Genomic DNA, 22,555 nt, shown 5'->3' with positions numbered 1-22,555 from the left:
ACTAACACAAAATTGGAAATTATTCTATTTTAAAAAGACATGTATAAGTCTCATTGCATCAATAATTTTTTAAATAAAATTTTGAATTAAGAGAACGTATTTATATTTATATATATGTATGTACATTGTATATTAAATTAAAATTTTTACAGCACATATGTGCCTTTTTATATGTATGTGTTTTTAAGTTATGAGAATATTTTCTTTTATAAGATTAGTTTTTTTACAAAATATTGCCTTGTAAATAAGATTGTATAAGAAAATTTTATACAGATATTAATTTTTCGCATATGTAAAAATCGATTTCTATTATTAAATATAAACTTTCTGACAACAAGTGTTTCTACCATTCATATATGTATGTATAATATATATTTTTTATCACAGAGATAAATTTTTCATGTTAAAAGTTATATAATGTACAACAAAAGTCACGTCCATTGTTGGATGTGAAGAATAATAAAATACTTAAGCTCTGATATTATTTTTCTACTAGTAATTTGGAAAAATCAATAAAAAATATGGATATCTTTGATTTGTATGTATTTCTTTACACATTTATGCTTTTCCATGCTTTTACAATACTGAAGATTGTATATTTTAAATATACTTTTATATTTTTTGGTATAAATCAATATATTATATAATCACATATCATATACAGGGTATAAAAAAACTTTTATTTGCAAAGAACAAAACATAATTTAATGCCTAATATTAATTTAGCACATACAAATCAACAACGATAATAAAGCTATTATACTTGATATTAAGCGTAAGTATCGATATCAATATCATAGCACTATTTATTTAAATGATGTTAATATGATTAATTGTATATACAATATTCAGATTATAATCTTAATTATTATATGTTGGATTTTTAAGATTCGGAATGCCTAATAATCATATCAGAATCGGGTAATCGTAGGAAAGTGGCTGTCTCAATCAAATTTTTTGTCTGACAATACATAATTTCAAATATAGACGGCATTTTTTTAATAATATAAATTATAAAATAGCATTGAATTAAATAATCTATGTCGCAATAATATCCGAAAACTTATGAAAATTTAAGTTACGTACAACGATAATACTCTGTATATATTTGTTAAGTTACAATATCCTCTAAAAATTATTTTTTCTATTTTCCATAAAATTTAATACACATCTTTTTAAAAATACATTTCTGTTATTTCATGTGAAAATTATTTCATAGATATAACATGATAAAATAATATAAAATTATTATTTGCAAAAAAATTAATTAGCACCTGCATATTGTATGAAAAAAAACTTTCAATAAAATTGTAATTATATTTATTAGAAAGGATAAAAATTTAAATGTATAATAAAGTATACACAATTTAAATGATATTGCTACTCAGAAAACATGTATGTATATTTATATATACATATAATTGATTTGGTCAATGATTTAAATTATATATATATATATACATGTATATATAATTTAAATCATTGACCAAATCAATTATATAATACAATTTTATTACAAGAATATTTTTCTAATTGATTATATGCCAATTATAGTGCTAATTATAATGCTCATAATTTTCGTCTATCTAAGTTTGGCTTTCTTTGCATTACAGCAATTTATTAATCGTAATTCGTACTCATATGTGTAATAATATTTAATATTCTGATTGATAATTAAGACCAATATGCGATTAAAATATGTATACGCAAAATTTTGTATTAGTTTGATTATAATTATGTATACATTTTGATAATATCATTTCATCATATGGCGGCAATAAATAAATAACATTTTCCTTGTGCAGTTTCATGTTCGCGAAACGTACGTCTTCTATCTATTTATAAATCTGTTTACAAATTTTTTTGTATAGAATATAATTCTTTCTTCTTTTATGCAATATTAGATATATCTAGATCTTGCTAAGGAAACGCATCAGTCAAGTTAATATATAGTACCAACAATATATGTTTTCAAACTATAAACCGATATTAACAAATTTCTGTTATTGACATGAATATTTGTATCACCATTGGGTAGTTTAAAGCTATCGAAGCATGATACTAAAAATTTTTTTACGCATAATATTGAAGCAATACTTATGATAAATAATAGAATTTTTTATTTTTTAGAAATACGAAATCTTTCATATTCATAAATAATATAGAAAATGAATATTATTTGAAATAACTAATTGTATATTACAAGATAGGCATGTGTGAAACGATAAAAGCATTATTTTAGCTTTTACTTTGATCTAATATTTTATTCAATAATAATTCAGCTAGAGAGTAAAAACGGAATTTTAAAAAGCCTATAAAAATTCATATTTTATATGTGAAATTATTAAATACTGTTTTATAAAATTTCAAAATGGCTATAACATCTCCAAAAATAGAGGAGACAATTCCATTGGTAAGCAGATATAAAATAAGTCTCTATACTCTCCTTACATCTTCAATATATAGAAACGGGCAAAACGAGATGGTTCTTGAAGAAACTACTTTCAAACGACATATGAGACAGATTGAGACAACCCTTTTCGTTAATCAGTAAGACCCGCGCAAAGGCTAGGGTCGCTAACTTAATTTAATGACTAGAATAACAGTTAATACAATGGCAACTATAATCGCAAGTAACAACAAGATATAAACTTTCCGACGAAATTTACTTTGGTAATTACTTCCCTTCTCCAGTTCCTGCGCTCCTAGCTCGACATTGCCGTGTATATTCTCTATATGGTTGTCAATTGTATCTAGAAAAAAAAATTATTAGGTTTCATTAAGTGTGTATATTTTGTAACATTTTGTTAAATTGAATATTCTAAATTGAAAAACTTAGATTAGAAAACTGTGTTTTATATTCTACAATTTTTCCGTCATATTATACAAAAAACTTGCAGCTATTATATCTATAAGATTATTAGTAGTGAAAAGAGGATGCTTACCAATAGTATCACCTTGTTGATGCACCAATGCCGCGAGTTCGCGCATAATTTGATTCACATCCAAAATATCACCCTCAATACGTTTTATCCTATCCTCTCTCTCTAAGAGTAGCCCGTGTTGAAATTCGAGTGTCCTGTACATGCCATAGTACACATTGATCACAAGTTGTTTCTAATTAAAGTCTCATAATGTCATTTTTTTTACAAGATACTGACTTACCATACATATTTTATAAGTTTTCTATATTAATAATACATGTCGTGTAAGTAATTAATCTTTTCACTGAAATTTTAAGTTCTATTTTTTTTTTGTTAAGGGCATGCTATAAAATCCACAAGTTTTATTGCTATTTCATCCAGAAAATCTTACAATCTCCATTAGCCGATACAATCATGAGAGCTTCTATGCTTACAGCATTGTCCAAAATGCAATGAAAACCATTGCTATTGTTCCAACTAAGCAAATAGGTAAGATTTTCTGCATTACTTGTGAGCACACAAATACTCCATTGCTTTCTGTGAATGCAAAAAATGTTATTTCCAAACCTTTGTGTAGTCCTGTGCTCTTGTTCCTGTACTAGAAGTAGGCGGTGTGTCTCTTCAGTGTCATCCCCATCCATTGAATTTTCTATATTGGTCATAGTTAAAATATGTCTCTTCATCTTCTCAACAATTGACTGAAAAGAATACCTTGTTATTAATGTTAAAACAAAATGAAAACTTCACAATTATAAATTCTTCGTAATCAAGACAACTATTAGAGACATATCTCATATCGCATACCTTCTGCATATCGGAATATCTCTGCAATGCATCTTTAAAATCTGTTGTAAGTTTCTCAATTTGTAATTTTTGCTGTTTGTCCCCACGTCTCATCAGCATCGTCAGTCTCGCTATATCCTTGCTTATCTGCGTGACCACCTGATTAGTACTCGATTGTGTTACATGTCTGAAAAGATAGGAATATAAAATTTAAATTGAATGCATTGTTTTAAAATATATTATATTGACCTCTGTATTCCTATCATTATAATTCTTACTATTATAATTATTGTAAATTTTTATTGTACTTACACTTTGTCTCTTAAACCTTGATTATCCTTGCTGGTTCCGATATTTTTGTAAGCTCTTTCCAAAACCTTCCAACTTGCATTAATCGTATATATGTTAGTGGTAATATTTTCACAGAGACTATAAAGTTCAGTAGGACTAAATCCTATTTCAGGTACATCCACCCGTTGATCCGTAGACCCATAGTTCTGAGGACGCTGAGCCATTCTGTAAAGAAAATCTCAATTAGCTTTACATATTGCAAAGTAAATTTATAATAGATAAATGATAGATAATGTACCAACTTGAAGTATTTCAAGTTGTTAGATTATATATCATTAATATTAAAATACTACTATCTCTTGCAAAAATAAAAGGAATAACAAAGTGTACAAAGTAGTAAAATATATAAAAAGCAATACTAAAATTACACAAAAAATATAATCCTTTAAAAATTATATATATAATTATGTCAGATAACATAATTATAATAGCATTTTTGTTAAGATATATCATTGTCTCACCTAATATGACTTCTATTAGTACTAAATATTTACTCCCAAAAATTGAATCAATTATATGAATATGAAATGTAATTACTTACAAAAAAATTAATTTGCTGATAACACTTGCAGCTATTACTTATAAAAAATGCAAAATAAAACTCGTCCTTTTTGTATGCGCTTTCTAAATGTTTGATCGTACAAACTTGTTAATAAGGCATAGATTTATATAGAAATTAGTTCTCGCAGAGTGAAAAATTTTTAGTTGTTCGTTTCTCGCGATATTTAAATGCTTAGAAATATGATGGCACGAACGTCACGGTCGCAGAGCTAAATTTACAAGACGCTCCTCTGTGTTCCTCGCGCAATGAGACACGCACGCACACATACACAGGAAGGGATTTAATAGTGAACAGAGCTATGAAATCTCTATGAAAAACACCTAGTTTGAGGGGTTAAATTAGCGAACGCGAGGACAAGGCATCGCTCTCGGCGGATAATACGCCGAGATGCGTCCATACTAACCTGAATCCGCGTATCACAAGTGTCCTTAAATATATAAATGTAGATCGCCTTGTAGAATCACATTTAAAAACGCACGAAAATATCTACCTGCACCGAGATCTTCGAGAAACTGACAGTTGCCTAAAACGATCTGGAGCACCGGCTATGTGACAACAGATCCTTTGTACTCCCCTCCGTGAACGCAACGAGAGAATCTGCTACCCCGGCGCGCGTTGATCTTTTTTTTCTTCTACAATTCCTATTCTTTCCGCCGCTTAGTTACGCACGATCGAGACGGATTTGCACGAAGAACGACGCGAACGCTTCACTGAGGTAAGTCCACGAATTTTTCTCGGATTTGCCGTTCCCCGCTCGAGTGTTGTCTCCACGAAATCAATTCGATTCGATTTTCTGTCTGTAGAATTTACGCGCACCACCGAAATCAAGTCGAGGTGGAGACGGCCGATTTCCGGTCGTCGGTCCAGCGGTCAAATTCCGAATAAAATTTCTAAATTTGAGCGGAGATGATTTCTACAATTTATAATAGACGTACGTGAATTTTCCTAACGATATTCGTCTCATCAGGAAAATCGACGAGCGTTCCATTCGCAAGGACTCGCGTAGTAGTGTCTAGAACACCGTCCATTGGTATCATCACCGACGAGATCAAGGCCGAGTTTGTAAGGAGCCTTAATTTCATAGCTTTTTGTCGGGCGACTGCATAAAGTCGAACGGGAAAATATCGTAAGAATTTATTCGATCAGCCGGCGCGACGATCGCACGTCGCGTGGCGCGAAGGCAGTCACGCGACGTGCGGTCGAACGGTGACTTGACTAGACGTGTCTTACGGAAGTTGCCGAGCGCGACCGACAGATTGCGAAAGCGGAGTCTCAGAAACAACAACGGTCGGGCCGTAAGTAAACGCTATTGTGATCTCTCTTGGTTTTGCACGTCGAATTAACGGGTGCGGAGTGACGTGGGTGCGGCGAAATGCGTGCGGGACGATCGCGCGACGGTGTGGCCGCGTTATTTCGCGTGGCGAAATGTCGCTCGACCACGTTTCGCCCTACGATGGCCTTACGACGAATCTTCGCGAGCCCTCCAATCGGGCCGAGTCTCATCTCCTCTCGTCTCGTCTCCTATCGTCTCGTCTCGTCTCGTTTCTGGGGGCCGCGGACCCCGTGCGAGCACGCGTCATGTCGGCCCGCGGAGAGAAGAATTTTCGCGACGGTGTTCTCTCTCTCTCTCTCTCTCTCTCTCTCTCTCTCTCTCTCTCTCTTTTTCTCTCTTTTTCCGAGCATCTCGTCAGTGCGTTCGTTTTCCCTTGAAGCTCTTTTTTTTCCGTGAAACGGAAGAAAAAAAGGGAAATCCGTCGCGCGAAGCGCGTCTCGCGACTCGTCGTCGCCCACGCAATTCCCACGTTTGACACTTTAACATGTGTAGAGAGGTCTTGGGCTGTCGAGATGGATTCTTTCTCTTTCTTGCGCGTGTGACAAGTTGAAAAAAATGGAACGGTTTCTGGAGCTGAGTTTCCGTCGCACGAGGAGAGGCGAGGAGGAGGCAGAAGGTTCTCGGCTCTCAGGGCGTTTCTCTTTGTCGCTCGCATGCACGGATTCCTCGTGCGAAGCAGTGCGAAGCAGTGGAGGAAGGAGAAGAGGACCAAGAGGGCCAAGAGGGCCCTCCTCCCGCCGCCCTTCTTGCCGCGCGTGCCCTCTCTTGCTTCGACGAATTCCGGAATTAGTACGTGCTTTCGACGCCACGCTTCTCCTTGGAAGTTGGAGACACTCGCAGCTTGCTATGTGCGGGTCCTCCTCGTTCACCTCCGTCACGCGGCGTTCCCGTTAGATGATTTCGTCGAATGACGTCTATGACGTGCGATGAGCTACCCGCGTGTAATTGTTATCTGGAAATTCGTATTGCTATCTTTCTGAGAACCTCGAGTGTAGAAAACTCGCTCCAAACCGCACTTCTCGACAGCCTTTCTCTCTTCCTCCTCTCTGCTTCGCACGTCTGTATTTGTTAATATCTAAAATACTGACATCATCCGAATAAAGAAACGTAGAAACTCATTTCGATAAGTATTTTTTAAACTTGTGGTGAAACGGCAAACGATGAATTTTAAGTACTTAACAATTCCGAAGAGGAATGTTTAAAAGGACGTGTGCTAACTCAAAATGTTGGAGCACGTGTTTCGTTCAGTACTATTGTATCTGTGTTTTGCTTATTGTCAGTATTTTAGAACTAAGTTAATTTTGTAAACAGTGTAAACCGTGACAAGTTTTCCAGAATCTTTATATGTATGTATTCGAATGCGTGTCTAATTAAAAAAATGTACAAAAAAAGTTCTGGAAATTGCAATCACACACATGTGTACAAAATAGCATTAATTTTTATGTGCTTAGAGAAAAGGGAGTAATTACTTTACTTAATAATTCAGTCTTGATAATTATTTTACTTCATCATTCAGTCTAGTGGATTTAATAATTTAATAACTCTCGCCCTCTCGATCCTCATTACGAGGGAATGCGTGAAGGGGTTAAGGCTCGGAATATGGCGAATGAGCGAGCGAATCCTCGCCATTACGTGTTGTCTCTCCAAAAGGGGGAAGAGAGAGAGAGAGAGAGAGAGAGAGAGAGAGAGAGAGAGAGAGAATAAAAAAAGACGGGATCGCGTCACTGCCCCCCCCCCCTCTCTCTCTTTCTGTTTGTCTTTCTGCTTCTGTCTGTCTCTCTCTCCCTCCGGAAGTTCTACCTTCTCGGAAATACAACGGGCACTCCTTCGTCCGCGTCGAGCGGTACTCCAAGGGATACGCGTGTAACGTATTACCTCCTCGTCGATCGATGTCGACAGCCGACTCGAGTCGAGTCCGCGAAGTGCCCACATCAGCCCACATGCACACACGACCGACTTTGTCGAGCACGAGGGCAGGCGTGTGACAACAGTGTGGCAGATCGTCACGCTTCTGACGTTTCCAGAGATGAGGCTTCGACCGATAGACGATTTTATTAGCTCTCGATCATGCGCTCTCTAAATATTATATACACGCGAGGTATATCCACGCAAAAAGGGTATATCACGATTGCGCGTGTCATATACAGATAGAGGGAGGGAGGGAACAGGGAGAAAGTTAAGAATAGGATATATTTCATGTATCCTTCAGCATGCTTTTATTTGTTGCTTATTAATTGGCGAGGAGCGTCTGAACTATTTTTATGTTAGACACGCGTTTCGTTTGCTGATCTAATCGAGTTACTCGTATGAAATATAATCGACATCTATTAATAATCATCCTTCTCCCGTGCGTCGATTGATAGTTTCGATTTGCGATAATTTTTCGCTATCGTTATATATATTTAAAGGAATGAGTCGTCTTGAGGTGTTATTCCTGATGTGAAGACAGTCTCGTCTCTTCCCTTCGGAAAGAATGAGTAGTTTCATGTAATATAAATAAATTGGAATATTTTTATAACGTAACAAATCTCGCCGTTTTTGTCACGGTAATTTAGAATTGTGACTTTGCTGAAGAAATGTCCAGGAATCTCTAAGATAAAATCGGACGTTCGAGTGTTGAAGGGAGAATTCGAAGAATGCTGGCACAAAACATCTGGTTGAAAAACCTGTTCTATTCCATTAAATGCACGCTTCTCGTTTCTCGTGTGCGATTGTGTGCCGTCGCGTCGCGACGCGACGCGTCGCGACGGAGCACATGAGCTATATATCCGCCTTTAAACGACCGCGCCGGTGCACATGAGCTCGATCGGCCCTCTTTTGTTGCACGGCAGACTTCAAAACGCTTATCGGACTATGAATAGACGCTCTGAATAGATTTTCTTTCAGCCGCTCGTTCCGCGAGACCGTATCTAGTCTACTTATGCATTACGCGTATCAATGAACGCGACGTTTTTATAATGATTCGAAAATTCTTATGTCCGTTTTGATTCTTCGCGATCCTTTCATCGATGTTTCGATAAACAATTTTCACTCTGACAATGAGGGTTTTTTTTACATACTTACTTTTGTCATTTATTGTTTCGCGTTTGTAAATCCAATTTTCGCAATTGACAATTGTTGTTATTCGTGAAATAAACTTTTGCAGTTATACTGTACCGACTGTAATTCTTGGAAGAAACATTGGATATTTTAAAATCCTAATTGTCCTTTCGTAATCTTGAAATATCTAATGTTTCCAATATTTTATTTTTCTATGAATTCTTCGATAAATCTTTGTCATGTTTTTCTATCTATATTTATTCGGCACACAATGAGCACGTTATGTTTCTTGTTCAAAATTGGATTTGAAATTCTTCCGATAATCTTCAGATTTTCCATTGGATGAGAAACAGCTGGAACAAATACAGACCTTTTATAGGTCGAGATGCTCTTATGACAACGTTATCAATGTATATACATTTGGCTGACTCAATTCTCGAGTATTCTTGTGAATGCACGACACAAGATAAAGACGCTTATCGACGTTATCGTGCTTTTTTTTCTGTTTTTTTTCTACTCGACTAACCACTGTCAATTTTGCATGTGCTCTAAAAATGAAAATGTGTCATGAATTATCACCTATGCAAAATTAATGTATAATTTATTTTAAAGAGGTGCAAAGTTGCGATAAAGTAATCTTCTATTTCTATTCTATTCTTGTGTTCAACGTCTTTTTGATAATTTCTACATATTAAAACTATCTATTTTCTTAGGAAATCATAAATATCTTCTTCGTTGCAAATATCAAGTTCATTATTCTTCAGTTAAGAAACATGGCGAGTATTTTCATTATCTTTTATTGAAAAGTTACGCGAACAACTTATTATCCTTATCCTCTCGTTAGTTTCGAAGACAAAAACTCAAGCAATTTTATTTATCTTTTTTCTGACAATCTTGTCAGAATGGTTGGATGAATAAGCTGGCTGTTTATCTTTTTATTACTTTCAACGACGAGTTATGCGAGCGAGCAAATCACTCGTCTTTCTTCATTATTTTTCCTTGGAAAAATATCAATGGGCGATTCATTGCTCGTCTCTCCTCATTGGATGCAACCGGAATTCAAAATTTCTCAAACTATTCACTAACCAAATTATTCACTCTTATCAAATTCTTTGAATCGTACTTCCTCCACTTATTATTTTCGTTTACATTTTTAATCAAGAGAACTTTTTGCTTGCTCGACACAGTTCCAGCAAGTTCTGATCACAAGCGAGTAACAAGTCCACTTGCTTACTAGTTTTTATTATTTCCCTGTTTGCCATTATGCCTTCTTGAAATATAATACTGAAATATAATATTCATAATCAGGCCTTATATTTAAGACTTCCTTAAATTTATCTTTAGATGCTCTACGAATTATTTCATTGGCTGTTGAGCATCTAAAGATAAATTTAAGGAAGTCTTAAGAACATAGTCTGACTATGAATACGGGCATATATTTACCATTCAATTCACCTCCCTTGCTAGCCTTCCGACTGATAGTTGGCAGCCCTGGCAGGTCTGTAGAGAGTCGTCACGGCGCATCAGTGACGTGTCACGAGGAAACGGAAAGTAATGGTGTACTTGTTGGGGGGAAGAGGGGCTGTGTGGAAGTTTGGCTCGCTCACTTCAACTCACTCGTTCATTCGTTCACTCTTCACTCACTCTATCGCCTTGCGTCACTCTATCGCTATCTCTTTGTGTGCCGTCGTCATCCACCTTGTGCATGACGATTTCTCTCAAGGACCCTGTCGACACCGTCCGCCAATCAAGCAACGTGCGCCAATCGCGAAAACAAATCTACAGTATATTTCCGCTATTTTTTTTTTTTTTTCTATATTTCGCGAAAGGTCAACTATTTCTCGGCGAATTTCTGAATCAAATGACTGGGAAAAAAGCCTAGCGTTAATTTTAGTGTTGATTATTGTATCCATTAATTTGCAAATCTTAAACAACAGCTGTTCGCGTAGCTCTGATTTATCCAATTTATTTGTCCTGTCAATTACGTTGATTTGCCTTTTACTACGAATCGATAAATATTGTATTAAATTTATTATTATCCTCCTTTATTAATAATACTGACGTTAATACAAGTAAATAGGTATCGTCGCACGGCGTATCTCTATATAATTGTCGTATTTCGAGGATGTAAAAGTTTTCATATATTCAGTTTTCATATGTCCGCTAGCGAAATTAATTGCAAATCCAGTTTTATTTGATTAATTGTGTTATTTCATATTTAGCGTTATTTCATTTCAATATTAATCCGCCTAACAAGAGAGTTAATAAATTCATCCAAGTCCAGCGCGCAAACATCGGAACAGGAAAGTCCGCATTCGTAAAATTACTGGATGATTATTCACGGCGTGGAATACCGCGACGAGATCTTATCTTTGTTCTAAAGTGCAACGTAGACATACTTATATGTATATGACAATGATGATCTCGTTTCCTGTACAAGTTGAATATTTTTGAAAATTTTTTTATATCAACGCAATATTAATATGCGGAGAGAATTTAATCGTTTAATAGCCTCAAGAAAAATTGGATGACATAAATCGACAGTGTCGTTCCATCTTTACTTTAGTCACTGGAATATTAGGAAAGATAGAATGATGTTTGTGTCGGCTTGTGTGTCACTAAATGAAAAGCATCCATTATTTGCTTCGGAGATTAGTTTTTTAAAAAATAAAATTAAGTACCAGTTCTCCAATTCATCGCTGACAATTCTTTAAAAGTACCATATTTTAATTAATTGTAATATTTTGATTGTGAATTTGGCAAATTAAATTTGTAATAAAAAAAAACCAATTAAACATAAGTTCATAATAAATATATTACGAACTTCGTAATAAATTTGTAATAAATAACTTGAGATAAATTTATAAAAAATAAGTGAAGTACAATCTTTTATGATAATAAAAATTCGTTAAAGCTTTCACAAGTATACTAAGATTTTTTTTCTTGAAAATCTGTATTACTGACGGAAGAGTTCATGTTGCCAGCGGAAGATTAAATATTCTCTCTCTTTGCCATGCGTTACTCATTACGTTTATCGTCAGCATTATTAATTGTCACTGTTTGTTTAACGGTTTTTTTATCATTCGTTATCACGTGTTTATCATTAATTGCGATGCAATTTCTGCGTTCCACGGCGTAATTCTCGTTGCTGTAGGACATTCGTGAAATTATCGTTGCGACCGATTACTAGCGGTTACTAAATAAACGATTCATATGACGGTTGATGCATCTCAGAAATACGTGCAGATTTTTTTTTTTCGGATAAGTAATTAAATAACTGGTAACGCCGATGGAGCCGTAAATGTGCACTTCGTCGTATTTGTCAAAAGACAAAGAAACCAGCCTTAAAAGACGCGATAGGCAAAGGCCTTCGTTCTCGTTGTACGCATCTCTGTCATTTAATATCTTCGAATTCCGACACGTGCATACTCTTGTAATCCTGACCTCGTGGATTATACGAATACCGGTTGCAGCTTGCGCGGAATTCTTGCCTTCTCTCTCTCTCTCTCTCTCTCTCTCTCTCTCTCTCTCTCTTTCCGGGTATCGCTGTCTGTTAATCGTTTCTATGCATCGCAACTTAACATGCGAGACGTGCTTATGAAGCAGATGCTCGAAGGCCATTCGATCGCACGTGGTCGAGATTTTTGATACTCTCAACGATGCATGGCAGACGAATTGAGAATTCGGATGGAACCATTCTGTGTATGTATCACGTGGCGAGTGCGTGACGTTCCGCGAGTCTATCGTTTCAAAGTTCGACAACGCAAAGTCCGGCGCGTGGCAATTTTGCCGTGTCACGTTGATGAGTATTTTCGACGTTCAGATTTAGGCCAATCTTCGGTTTTTGTATCTCTTGCGTTCGGAAATTTGCTCCGATGCATTCTAACAAGTTGATTTTTTCCTCTTCTCTCTCGCTCTCTCTCTCTCTCTCTCTCTCTTTCTCTCGTTTGGTATTCAAGCTCACGCTGATCGCTCATGGATGCGTCCGTGAGAGACCGGATATTTTCATTGCGCATTTAAGCCAGGCTACATATATTACATACACTGTCAAGTTGAAACCAAATGTTTAGAGAATGCTATTTTCGTAAAACCCAGCCTTGCCTTCTCATTATTACATTTGACGCTAAATGCGGGCGTCGATTTCTCTCTCGTTAACAGCGAATGCTGTTTCGACAAGTGCGAAACCTCAATTTAGATGTCAATTATACGTTTGATTTCATACAGACAGATCTAATAGTATAAAATTTAATCGATCGAATTATTAGAGACATGAATTCTTTTCATAAGTATCAATTTTATTCCTTGTGCCTATTTTTTAAATAAATAGATTTTCTCTCAGTATTAGTTACAAGATATGTGTATACAATGTGTTACTTGTATCGCTCATACTTGCATAGTCATCCACTTGCCGATCGTTTCTAATTGAGGGTTTTTGGGACACCCGGTAGAGGCGGCCGGACGGGCACGACCACCGTCGAGCAGCCTGACGAAGTCATCCGACCTCGGCCGAACGACGGCAGGGTCCGCGAGATGATCGGTCGAGGTGAAACAGGAGGGGGTTAAGAGAAGAGGGTTCATTGACCGTCTGACCATGAGCCGCGCCCCACATACGCTCCCCTTCGACGTTCCCCTCACCCTATAGGTTTCGATCGTTTTGTTCTCGGGCGGGTAAGCAAGCAGGCGAGCAAGATCAAAGCCGTCTTCTTCCCCGGGGAAAGAAGGTCCTTGCCTCGTCCGCGTGGAAGACCTTCCGAAGGCTATAGGGTGTCTCGAAATTGTCGGATGCATTCCTAATCCTCCAACTGCGAATCCTCTTTATAATCTTGAAATACTTTTTTCTTAGCAAGAGCTTCGTTTTTGAAAGGAGGTCGTTGTCTAATGTCAATCTAATTTAGAGTTTTACATTCGTTTTTTTTTTTTTGTTTTTTTTTTTTGTGTAATCTTTATAACTTTTTACTTGAAAAGACTGTGCGCCAATTGCTGTAGTCAATCGATTCACTAAACGTGACGTCCCGTCTGATGATTTTATCCTTGAACCACTTGATTCGAGTGCATTAACCGTAGGACTCGCATGCGCCATTTATCGTGCGCGCAAGTAGAACCTTCTCTAAAATTGCGCTCGCATGCGCAATTACGATTGTAAATGGCACATATGGGTCACGGTAGCGATGAAAGGAATGTCCTCGAATATTATTGAACGAGTTCATTGCAACGGCACGTTAGTCGAAGCGATAAACCGTGTTTGCGATCGCTTTTTTTAGCAAAAGAAAAAGGAGAAAAAAGATTGTGTACGGATTTAAGTTACATTTAAAAGCGCGCATTTCAAATAGACTAATTCAAAAGTTAAAATTCTTGGGACATACAAATCAAATTCTCAAGCGTGAAATAATATAATATAATATAGGTATGCTATTGATATAAGTTACAATTAATATTTATAAGCAATACTTGAGAGAAATGTGTTGAATATTTAATTTAACGTGCGACGTGATTTTTACAGCTTCCTCAAGGAAGATCTGTGTGCTGTGATTTATCACTAAGGGGGCCAAAACACGCGCAACAACGGACAACCCCACAGGACCGGGGGGTGCTTCTCGTGTCTCGGGAGGAAGGTCAGGGTCCACAAAGTTACCTTGGAAGTAACGCAAAAACAAAAAAAAAAAATACAAACGCGAGAAAGCGATTACTTATTAGATCAGCACAAATCGTTGCGTTGCTACTTGTGACACTGACATTAGAAAAATTCGATGCCTTCCAGGGACGATATTCGCTCCCTATCCACTGAGCAACGCTGGATCCCTCCTTCAACTGTTAGACGCGATGCACTCACCCCAGAAAGCCGAAATGATCTCATCTTTAGAAAGGTGCGGGGTATTCTTAACAAGCTCACACCGGAAAAATTCGCAAAGCTGAGCAACGACCTGCTCAACGTTGAGCTTAATTCCCATGTGATTCTCAAGGGTGTTATTTTCTTGGTACGTATAAACAACGATTATTCATTATACAGATTGTAATGATTCAATGAAATACCAATTTTTCAGATCTTCGAAAAAGCACTTGATGAACCCAAGTACAGTTCTATGTACGCACGGCTGTGCAAACAGCTGTCTGACGAAGCCGCAAACTTTGAACCCCGTAAACCGATCGATGAAAGTCAAAAAGGCCAGAGCACATTCAGAGTTCTTTTACTTAACAAGTGCAAAGACGAGTTCGAAAATCGTTCAAAAGCAAGCGAGGCATTCGAGAATCAAGATGAGCTTGGTCCCGAAGAAGAAGAGCGCCGACAGGTGGCCAAGCGCAAGATGCTTGGTAACATCAAATTCATTGGGGAGCTCGGAAAATTGGGTATCGTATCGGAGCCGATTTTACATCGTTGCATCCAGCAGTTACTGGAGAAGAAAAGGCGAGGGGGATCCCGGGGGGACGCGGCGGAGGATATCGAATGCCTCTGCCAGATTATGCGTACCTGCGGTCGTATCCTTGACTCGGATAAGGGCCGCGGACTCATGGATCAATACTTCAAACGTATGAACTCTCTGGCAGAGAGTAGGGATCTTCCTCTACGCATCAAATTCATGCTGCGTGATGTGATTGAGTTACGCCGTGATGATTGGAAACCGCGCAAGGCCACAAGCACCGAAGGCCCTATGCCGATTAATCAGATCCGCAACGACAACGAGGAGCCATCGCGGGGAAACGGTTTCCACAGAGGACGAGAGGATCGCCTCGGTGCGGAGTTTTTACGAAAAATGGGACGAGGCGGATTAGACGTGGAGATGATGGGAAGTATACCATTGACTTCCCCCTCATTCGGTATGCCACCACCACCATTCAGTCCGAATGGATTCGCAGGAACTCCTGGCGTTGGTTATGGCCGCCACAACCAACGTAATCAGCCAGGAGCAGGCTACTATCCAAACCAGAGTCGTCATCAGAACAATTATGAGGGAAAACGCAACCAACCGCAACATAATTTACCGCAAAACTTTAATAACAGTAAGTAGCGATAAATTAAATGTTATTTTTTATTAACTATAATAAATAATTATAACAAATAATAATTCTTATGGATATTTGTTACTCTGTCTGTTGCAACAGATAGCAATAAAGAACAACTTCGATTCAACAAAAATAAGATGCTGATCGGAGGACATCCAGAAGAAGTGTCTCTAAGACCCTCAGCTAATTCAATGATGTTCAAACAAACCAACATCAACTTAAACCTACCTCTCAACAATGGTAAATATTCATGTCATCTTCGCTAATGAAAAATTATTACTGACAGATTAATCATGTAGACTATATAGTGATAATTAATCGTAAAAATAATAGATTTGTTCCCAGGACGGGGCTCAGACATGCCACTCTTACGTACTACTGCTCTGAAGCCTAGCTCACCTTTACTGCACAAAGAAACACCACCTGCTATTGTGATCAAACAAGGTCCTGTAGACAAACGGGAGAAAGCTAGGGACAGAAAAGACAAAGGACCGACACGAGAAGAAGTGTTGAAGAAGGTGAATGCCTTAATGGATGACCTCGTGTCCCACACGAATGTGCAAGACGCTCTGACAGCTTTCAAAGATCTTAAGATACCCGAACGATTCTTGCGCCATGCAATCTGCACAATGTATTCGAACACGTTAGATCGTGGAGATTCTGAACGTGAGCTCGCTGCCAAGTTCGTAGCTGAATTGAAAAAAGAAAACTTGCTCACTCTACAGCAAGTGAACGAAGGATGGAAGGAATTAGTGGCCAGTATTTCGGAGAAGGAGAGTACCGTGCCTTTGGTAGCATCCCACGTTGCCTTGCTGACAGCTAAGGCTATAGTGGACAATTTAATCCAATTGACGGATCTCGCCTCGGAAACAGAAAATGGTCGTCATCATCCACTGTTTCTATTGACCCTACAGCAACTTCACAAAACCCAGGGCAAGGCGAGACTTACGCAAATCTTCAACGATAGCAAAGTGGATCTTATTAGCCAACTGCCAGAAGCAGAAAAAACAAAGGAACGTTTGGGTGAGATCTTGGAAGATCGGGAATTGACTTTCCTCTATCCTCTTCTCAGAATCCAGGGTGATATGTGGCGTCAATTAGAAGCCGATCCGGCGCCCAATGCTCTTTATAAATGGATCAAGGAGAAGCTGGATCCCCAACACCATTCTGATCCCGCATTCATTAATGCTATGATGAATGTACTTTTCAAGTATATCACTGGGGTTAGTAAAACTTATTGAACATATTTATTTATTTTATTTTACACGACAAAATACAATTATTAATAAAATTAGAATCTTACAATTTGTAAAATTTTAACATTTTTCTTATCTATATATAATAGGAGACAACATTGGCGCCCGGTGTTGATCCGACCGTAAATCCAGACAAACAACTGCAAGAGAAGGAAAGTGCGTTATTGCAGAAATATGCACGCTTTATTCGCACATTCCTGACTACCATCGACTCACAAGTTACAGCTCTTCATGCGCTTCAAGTGTTTTGCTTTTCGCACAATTTTCCGAAAGGGCTGCTGCTACGATGGTTCATAGCACTCTATAACCTTGAAGTTATCGAAGAGGAAGCATACCACAAATGGAGAGACACCGTTACCGATGCTTATCCGGGCAAGGGCAAGGCATTATTCCAGGTAAATGGATGGACAATTATTACAGTTATTAAACATCGGTTACTATATAGAAAATAGCATATTTTTATTTAAGAGTTTGCTACAATTGCACAGTGGAATTTAAAAGTATTTAAACGAATCTTAAATCTGGATCTACATCTAGTTCTCGTTCGAACTATAATCCGGTGCTGGGATTTACTTGCACATTTGGGCCGATTTTTAACCGATCGGCATTTAGGCTGCGAGTTGAAATAAAGGACAAGAACTAAGTTGAAAATAGGCCGAAATGTGCAAGTAAATTCTAGCACTGCTATAATCACATTATTAAGAACAATATATTTTGTTATAATTTTTTACGTCAATTTTCGTCAAACTCGAACTTCTCGAAAATTAAGATTAAATAGCAAATACGTTGTTTATTTAATCGAATAATTTAAATTGAACGATTAAAAATTTTTTATCATTTATAGGTAAATTCCTGGTTAACATGGCTTGCTGAAGCATCAGAGGAAGAAGAAGAAGACGACGAGGATGAGAAGAATTAATTGCAAGAGCCTCGAGAGCATTATTCAGACTATCTATGATTTGGAATAGAGTTTTACTATCTATATCGCTGAATCACAGGAAGTGTTTCAGTTTTACTAATTGAGTTATCATCATCCAGAATTGCAAACATCTTGTTAGTCTGTCTCAAGCCCTCATGCGTGGTTGGAAAAAGAACGGACTTTACAATCATGTCTGAAAGGAATAAGATAGTTTGTAGTCAACGAGTGGTATACGACAGACGTTTCAAGCAAGACGTTTTAGAATCTTTTTTTTAGATAATTAAATATCGGTATAATTTATAAAATATAATATTGGGCCAGCAGAAATAATCAAGATACTACGCCACTGTATGGTCATGGTGCAGAAAACAAAAAAAGAAAAAGCACGAAACAAATTAATCTGGTCATTCTTGTGTTATCCGAGTTTTTGTCTAGTATTGTGCATGTGTCACATTTTGTAAGTATCCTTTTTGTTCGCGGCAATAAGTGGAGTCGTTTTGTTATCTCTGTGTACCAAGCATTACATTTATTACGAGGAATTATTACTATGATTATTAATATTATTATTATTAATTATATATAATTGATTATTATCAATAACCGAAATATATCTACATCTTTCTAATGAAGACTAAAAAAGAAAAAAAATATGTCGAAATTAATCAGAAGCAAAGGGCCGATAGTAGTGTACGTAAACAGTGAAGCACTTTTCTTTTCGGAACAAGAATGAAATTTTTAGATTGCAATTTAGGATACACCAAGTACAAGCGTTATTACCCCTAAATTAAAACAGAAATGAAAAAAAGTGAGCAACACCGTTTGCCCGTGTATCTACTTGCTGCGCCATTTGATTCTAATAAGTACTAATTAATTACAATTATAATAACAACCAGCAGCCAACATCACATCCATTTAACGTAATAATTAGCGAACACTAGTGACACGACTAAAACTCGTATTTAAAAGGAAAAAAAGAATAAAATATGCCTTGGTGTAATTTATTACAAATGGCCCTCTGGTTGTTGCGTTGATGATCGATCATCACACCTCACCTCACCTCACCTCACATTTCCCACTTTATACACACACACACACACACACACACACACACACACACACACACACACACACACACAATATGCGCAATTTGTTTTTATATTTCGTTCGATCATCGAATACAAAAAAATCCATACGTGCAAATCGCGTCTTCGCGTGTATTAATCGAGATGAATGTGAGTGGAGAACAGCTATGTATCTCTCGCATTGTCATCGAGTACGATTGCAGTTGTATAATTTTCAGATCGGCTCGATATATTAGTAATTAAGAAAACCGGAAATTTCGTGCAATATATCGCGTCCGTTTTCATTTTTTTTTCTTCGTTTGATAGAGATGCTTAATCTCCTGTATACTCAGCGCCTTTTTTTTTCTTCCAAATAACTGGCTAGGTTCCTATTGCCGAATTTGTAAAACTAGTAATGTAAAAACGGGATATACGACGCCGAAAAAATTTAGGTACGGTTTTGTTATCGTTGTAAGATATTGTACATATGTATTCTTGATTGTTCCACGGTTTCTCGCCATAATTTAATCGCCATACTGAAGCGTTTTTTTGTCTCTAAAGAGCATCACTTTTTTTTTAATTAGATAAAAAAATGTAGGTGATGAGAGCATCGATCGATTAATGCCCTTATTCACAGTCAGACTTTGTACTTCAGGCTTCCTTAAATTTATCTTTAGATTATTTCATTAGTTCAGCAGCTAATGAAATAATTCGTAGAATATCTGAAGATAAATTTAAGGAAACCTTAAATATAAGGCTGATACTATGAATACGAATATAAGACTCGATATTTCCGTTACTTCATCCGAATATGTCATACTATCATACATTATTCACGAGCCAGTTTTTGATGACAGCACTCGGATACACGCGCGTCGAATGTGTTTAACCAGAATTTTTCTTCGCAACCGAAGCGGCGTATAATAAGTAGATCATAATGCGACGATACTTTGTCGGAGGGATTGGCGGAATAGGATGGTAGCGTATTATTCGCGACGTGTCCTTGTTTCTGTCTGATTCAAGGAACATTAAATTGGATCGAATTCCTATTCGTAGTTTCGCGGTTTCAAGAAGCACCGCGTCTTGCTGCGAGGATCTTACGAGGACTGATCACCCGGTCGTCTCTTCGTATATAAGAGAATAAAAGAAAAACGTTTGTAACACTATTGTAATACGTTATCGGACATTCGTACATTCACTATGTTTCCCGTTGACCAACATTCGTGTCTTAATTGCTGAATTACAACGCGTATATGCGGGTACATCTCGCCTCCGTTCCGCGAGAGAGTAACTGTGTGTGCGTGTGGGTGTATGCGTGCGTGAACTTTGTTAATTTATTTTCTCACGCATAATTATATACGGCTCGTCGAATGAACGTACGCATACCGATTGATCCATGTGTAATATCTTGAGTATTATTTCGCGAATAATCGAACCACATTATGTAGACTCTTATAGTGTTTTCGCCCCCTCTCCCCCTCCCTTTAGATATTAAAATCGATTAAAAAAAACCGTATCTTTTATCTCTGTCAATAAAAACTGTTCCTAGGACCATTCTTTGTCTACGTAATAATCGTCATTACGCCTCTGCGAAAAAAATGCGAGTTTCTATGGAAACGTTTCTTTTTTTTATCTCCACAGCGATTCAATTATTTTATCTTATCATGCGAAATTCATGCTCGGTTGATATCAGATCAATTGAATAGATATCAAAGAAAACATAACAGGATATCACATGATCACGAGGAAGTACTCAGGATAATACTTACTCAGAATCGCGTACGCCCACAATCGTATAGCGTCTTCGGAATCTTCGATTGCGTAATTAGATGGTGTACGCAAGTGCGATCGTGGCGGCTCACATAAATGAGATACAAGTGTTTATGATTCGGATGGACAAGTTCGCACTTTATTATCATCATTCTCGGAAGTACCGAGACAGCGTGAAACGCAACCAACGTCTTTTGCAGTGTTCCCGCTCTACAAAATTTGTTGCACATAATATTGTTAAAATATAGCCTAAAGAATCGCAACAGAAAAGTGTTGAAGCAAACACGTGTTCCGTTCCCCCTCATCTCGATTGAATGGCAGTGATAGAAAAAAATTGATTAAAATTATTTAAGAAGTATATTTACGCCTAAATGTAATTTTCAAAGATCTAAGGATCAAGATGACGTTTTTTTAATGAAGTTTTATTGACATTAAAAACATCATTAAAATGCTATTAATGATATCATTTGACGTCACTTGCTACTTGGAGTGTTTCAGAATAAGCGGCTCGGATTCTAACTGTATTCTCTCTTCGGGGGTCCGAAGGGGACAGAGACCAGGCAATATCTCGAGAAAAAAAAACGCATCTTTCATCTTTCTCAATAAAAATTTCCTTTGATCATTCATTCTTTAATGGCATAAGAATGGCTACGTTTACACCGAGAAACCTATTCTGCGGTCTATATTTTAGGTCTAAAAAAACGAAGCCTAACAATAGAGAAGATAAATCATCTATCACTGTTTATGTCAAGGAGCCTAAATAATTGAAAGTCAAATTTGGGATATAAACGTAAATGCACTGTGTAAATGTAGCCATGAATCATCATCGCGTCCCTGAAAAAATGCAAGTTGCAAATTTTTTAACGGATCAGCGAAGCGAAAACAGACAAAGAAATATACAATCATTTCATTTCACAGATTTAACTTCGATTTTTTTTCTTTCAGCATTTTCGAAACTTCGACTAATCTGAACACTCGTTAAAATTCAATCCGCTTATCTCGATCCCAGGCGATACTTTGAACTGGTTAATTGAGTGCCGAATACTGTCTTTTCTTTTTTGTCCAAATGAAATTTTTATTAAACACGATTCTTCTGTAACATCGAGGACGAATTATAACATAAATAATCATCGTCGATCAGTATCACTTTTTCGCGCTCAACAATGAGTCTATTAGTAACACTGGAAGATAGTAGAGTTTGGGATTTGAGGGCGAGGACGGGGAACGGAGGGGGGGGGGAGGGAGGCGGCAGCGGTGGTGATAGCGGTCTCTCTGCTCCCTCTGCCAGATGCATCTACCTTTCGCTCTATTACTCTCACGCTCTTCTCGCACTCTTTCATTCTTTCTCGCTCGCTCTCACACAATCTCTCGCATATATCCGAATAATTACCGTTCACTCAGCTACGAGGTTTTGGTATACAACAATACCTAACCTAGAGTTAGCCTAAATTGTAATTATCGTAGCGTGAAGCATCGTGGTGGTATGTATATACATCACACGCGCACGCACAACTATAATTAAATCCCCGGGTTCGTCTTTCTCATTTTTTTTTTCATT

The 22,555-nt window shown here is 37.2% G+C and overlaps 2 protein-coding genes across 10 annotated transcripts; one reads left to right on the top strand and one right to left on the bottom strand.

The window, feature by feature from the left end:
* Positions 1–2,475: 2,475 nt before the first annotated feature.
* LOC108684286 (syntaxin-12) lies at positions 2,476–8,018 on the bottom strand. 3 transcript variants are annotated; one of them, XM_018188530.1, is made up of 6 exons: positions 7,829–8,018; positions 4,020–4,223; positions 3,729–3,894; positions 3,492–3,622; positions 2,946–3,079; positions 2,476–2,753 (listed from the first exon to the last, which is right to left on the bottom strand). In XM_018188530.1, the coding sequence occupies exons 2-6, from the start codon at positions 4,220–4,222 to the stop codon at positions 2,578–2,580; spliced, it is 810 nt and encodes a 269-aa protein (XP_018044019.1). In that variant the 5' UTR covers position 4,223; positions 7,829–8,018; the 3' UTR covers positions 2,476–2,577. The 3 variants fall into 3 exon arrangements, with proteins under 3 accessions (XP_018044019.1, XP_018044018.1, XP_018044020.1); XM_018188529.1 differs by lacking the exon at positions 7,829–8,018 and adding an exon at positions 5,024–5,306; XM_018188531.1 differs by lacking the exon at positions 7,829–8,018 and adding an exon at positions 5,111–5,306.
* Positions 5,731–20,780, top strand: LOC108684284 (eukaryotic translation initiation factor 4 gamma 2). Of its 7 annotated transcripts, XM_018188523.1 has the most exons (8): positions 5,950–5,966; positions 14,254–14,396; positions 14,493–14,967; positions 15,034–15,988; positions 16,091–16,231; positions 16,325–17,214; positions 17,337–17,642; positions 18,092–18,166. In XM_018188523.1, exons 3-8 carry the CDS (start codon positions 14,740–14,742, stop codon positions 18,164–18,166), a joined length of 2,595 nt encoding a protein of 864 aa, XP_018044012.1. In that variant the 5' UTR covers positions 5,950–5,966; positions 14,254–14,396; positions 14,493–14,739. The 7 variants fall into 7 exon arrangements, with proteins under 7 accessions (XP_018044010.1, XP_018044013.1, XP_018044012.1 ...); XM_018188521.1 differs by lacking the exons at positions 5,950–5,966; positions 14,254–14,396 and adding an exon at positions 5,731–5,915; XM_018188524.1 differs by lacking the exon at positions 14,254–14,396 and having other exon boundaries at positions 5,932–5,966.
* Positions 20,781–22,555: the final 1,775 nt, after the last annotated feature.

This window comes from Atta colombica, unplaced genomic scaffold (genome assembly GCF_001594045.1).
Source record: "Atta colombica isolate Treedump-2 unplaced genomic scaffold, Acol1.0 scaffold13, whole genome shotgun sequence".
Lineage (NCBI taxonomy): Eukaryota > Metazoa > Arthropoda > Insecta > Hymenoptera > Formicidae > Atta > Atta colombica.
This window is presented reverse-complemented; position numbering and strand designations above follow the sequence as displayed.